Source organism: Phalaenopsis equestris, unplaced genomic scaffold (genome assembly GCF_001263595.1).
Source record: "Phalaenopsis equestris unplaced genomic scaffold, ASM126359v1 Scaffold209876, whole genome shotgun sequence".
Taxonomy (NCBI): domain Eukaryota; kingdom Viridiplantae; phylum Streptophyta; class Magnoliopsida; order Asparagales; family Orchidaceae; genus Phalaenopsis; species Phalaenopsis equestris.
Genome location: NW_018229006.1, coordinates 1,511 through 5,018, shown reverse-complemented (window position 1 = coordinate 5,018; position 3,508 = coordinate 1,511). Strand labels below are relative to the sequence as shown.

General features: G+C 30.1%; 1 protein-coding gene across 1 annotated transcript; it reads left to right on the top strand.

Annotated features, from left to right (window-relative positions):
• Positions 1-1,003: 1,003 nt before the first annotated feature.
• LOC110036702 (nudix hydrolase 23, chloroplastic-like) lies at positions 1,004-2,834 on the top strand (the record flags this gene model as incomplete). Its single annotated transcript, XM_020741211.1, is given in 4 exon segments — positions 1,004-1,139; positions 2,148-2,288; positions 2,365-2,423; positions 2,506-2,834. Coding segments are annotated over 4 exon segments (397 nt in total), but the record flags the coding sequence as incomplete, so codon positions are not given.
• Positions 2,835-3,508: the final 674 nt, after the last annotated feature.

Genomic DNA, 3,508 nt, shown 5'->3' with positions numbered 1-3,508 from the left:
AGAATCTATTATTTCTACCATAATATTTACGGAAACTTGTCTCGTTCCTATCAAATCTTTTCTATTTCCACAAAACTCAAAAATTTTTCTTCAATTTTTTTGATTCGCTTGAGGATGACTTCAAATTTTAATTGAACTAACTCCTTCCTTTCTTCTAATTTAGAACATCAAGATGATTTTGAATACCGCATTATATAATCATGATCAAGTGCTCAATATTGGACCATGGGCTTAGATATCATCATCGAGAAAGCCTTAATAAAGAGCCTTATGGAACAAAAAATATATATAATAAAAAATTTAAATTTGAATTAAAATTTTTTAAAATTTTAACATTTAATTTATTATTTTTATATTTAGTTTTTATATATATATTTTTAGTATTAGCTGTGAGCTTGATTAGGAAGCATTAGGGCAAGTGACTCCATGTGGGGTGATTTTTATATATTATTTTTCTCTTTTTTTATTTTGATTTGCAGATTTTGATATAATAATTTAAATATTATTGGACATGAATGAAAGTGAGGTTTTGATGTTTTGACAGGAGTTGGAGAGCAAAATCTTTAGGCTTTAGAGGCTCCGGCCGCCCCGCTCCCAACCTTTTTTTCTTTCTTTTAGTTATTGAACTGTTTTTCAATCTCTTTTACAACATGTACTCTCACTTTCCTAGCATCATCTCAATGCATATGCCCACAACCTACAACTATAAAAAAATCTTAAATTTCTCTTGAAGCCGTTGGACACAACTAGGGCTCTCTTGATCTAAGATTGATCCTCTCTTCGTGACTCCTAAAATACCTTGAATCTTAATCATCCATATCTGATCTCCAGACCTTCCCCTAATAATCGACAGTCTCTCCAGCTTTTTTACACATCCTTAAGCCTCTCTATTAACTCAATATTTCAAGGCTGGTTAAATATGCCCAAACTAGATCACCATTACCTAGCCCTAAATTAGTTGAATTACTGTTCCTTAATTATGTGATGATGTAGAGTTTTGCAGGACTCTTCCTGCTGGTTACTTGGAGATCGGGGAGTCAGCTGCTGAAGGGGCAATGAGGGAAACCTTTGAAGAAGCAAACGCTGAAGTTGAAATTATTTCACCATTTGCTCAATTAGATATTCCTTACATTGGACAGGTGCGAAAAAAAAAATCTTGTTTTCCTAGTATTTACTTGGGGGATTTACATACATTCCACAAATTTCTTATGAATTTACATTTCTAACTTCTTGATGTTTAAATTTATTTATTTGACATTTTAGTATCTAAAATTATATCAAAACACATGCTTTAAAGTTGTATTTAACATTAGATAAAGGGCCTCATATTCCTAACATTTACTTGGGGGATTAACATACATACCACAAAATTTTTATGTATTTAAATTTTTTATATCAAGATTTTTAGTTTTAGTTATATAATCATATCAAAACATGCACATTACGTTCGATAAGTGGCTGTTTGGGATCATTTTTGTTTTTTTTAATATTTTGTTTTTAAATAAAACTTGCTTAGTTTGTTCAAATAAGATGCTATTGTTTTTAAAAACATTTAAAAAATATGAAAACTATTTTGATTGGTTTAAAAAATGTTTCTTTATTTTTAAAACAAAAAAATACACCAAAAAAATCTATTTTTAAAACCAAAAGCAAAGCCACAGCAAAATAATGATGATAATAATAATAATAATAATAATCCCAGATAGGCCTGAGTAATGATATTTTTCATGTGCTTTAAAGATTAGAATAGTATACAAGTAAATATAAAGATTTACATGCTACATAGATAACTACATAAAAATTTAGGCCATTTGTATCCGTAACACTCAATTCATATATATTTAAATATCTGACACCGAAACTTTACTTTTTACCTTTATATCACTCAAATCCTCATGTTACATCAATAAACCATTACTTCGACTTAAAAAAAACATGAAATACACGTTTTGATGTAAACGTAAGGTGGCATATATGTGCAAATTGAAGTTAAGCTGTCAAATATGTAAATACATGGGAATTAAGTGGTATGTATTTAAATCATCCTAAAAATTTTTTATGTATGTACATAAATCTCCCGATTTTCTTATACTTGGTAGACAACAATCTATTGATGCATGTGGCTTTTGATGACACATGCAGTACAGAGCTACATCATATTCCGAGCAAAAATGAAGAAGCCTTATTTTTCGGCTGGCTCGGAATCACTGGAATGCACTCTTTTCTCTCTGGATGACATACCCTTCGGATCACTCGCATTTTCATCAGTATACGTCGCATTAAAAATGGTACAGAATATATGGTATTTATTCTCACATTATTTGGAAACCTTTGTTATTGATCCTCATCTTTCTCTGCTTGCAGTATGCTGAAGATGTGAAGAATGAGAAGCTTAAGTTTCACTACTGCATCATAAACAAGAGGTATTCAACTCTTCATGCTTCACTTTAAAGCATATATTAAAGGCCCGTTTTACATTACTATTTATTTATTTATTTTTGACAGACCTGGAGCAAGCCTATCTGATCCCAATGGTTTTGATTTGGAACATCACCTGCATTCATGAATTTTCGGAAAGCCTGAGTTTCTCAGGTTAGTGCTTTTACTTCCCCTGTAATTCTTCATAACATGTGTTCCGGATCATGATTTGTCTGCTGCAATGGAGCTTTTAACCACTTTGCCCATCTAATTTAGTAATCCTTCACTAAGGTTAGGGGTTGGGGTGTAAAGTTTCTTTTTATAGATCAGTCCCTTGGTTTATCATTTGCAAATATGCTGTTAAGTATATTATATCATTATTATTATGTTATTTATCATTTTTATTCTTTTTAGATTTGGACCTTTTTCAATTTTTTTTTAAAAATAAATTTTAGAATTTTATTGATGTTAATGTGAATATTCATGTCAGATGACCTTATATTATATTAAGGAGAGAGAGAGAGGGGTTTTAATTAAATAGAAATATATAATTTTTGGGATAATTACATACAAACTACCTAAAACGTTGATATTTATAAATTAACCACCAATTTGTTTTTTTTTTTACTATCGAACCGATGTCTTTACACGATCAAACTATTGAGAATTTGATAAAAATGAAAAGTATTGGTGGGGGTTTTAATTTTGATATTCAAGTGAGAATTTGAAAATAGGATAAAAGAGGGTGGTTGATTTGTACATAATTTTTTTGCTGATTTGCATGTAATTGCCCCTATATTTTTTTGCTTAGGAACATTTATATACATATCACACAACTTATGTATTTACATATCTAACACCTAAACTTCAATTTTTGCTTATAAATCGCTTTGCCCATGCATGCAAAGGTTCGTGCAAAGGATCTCTTGGGTTGTTGGATTCGAACTTGCACAACTTCAGTACATAATTACTTGATCACACAACTGTTATGATTTATGTATATATATATATATATATATATATATATACATCGAGCTAAAATGAGCTGAACAAGATTGAATATGATGGTCTGTGTGCAGACATGAGTTTT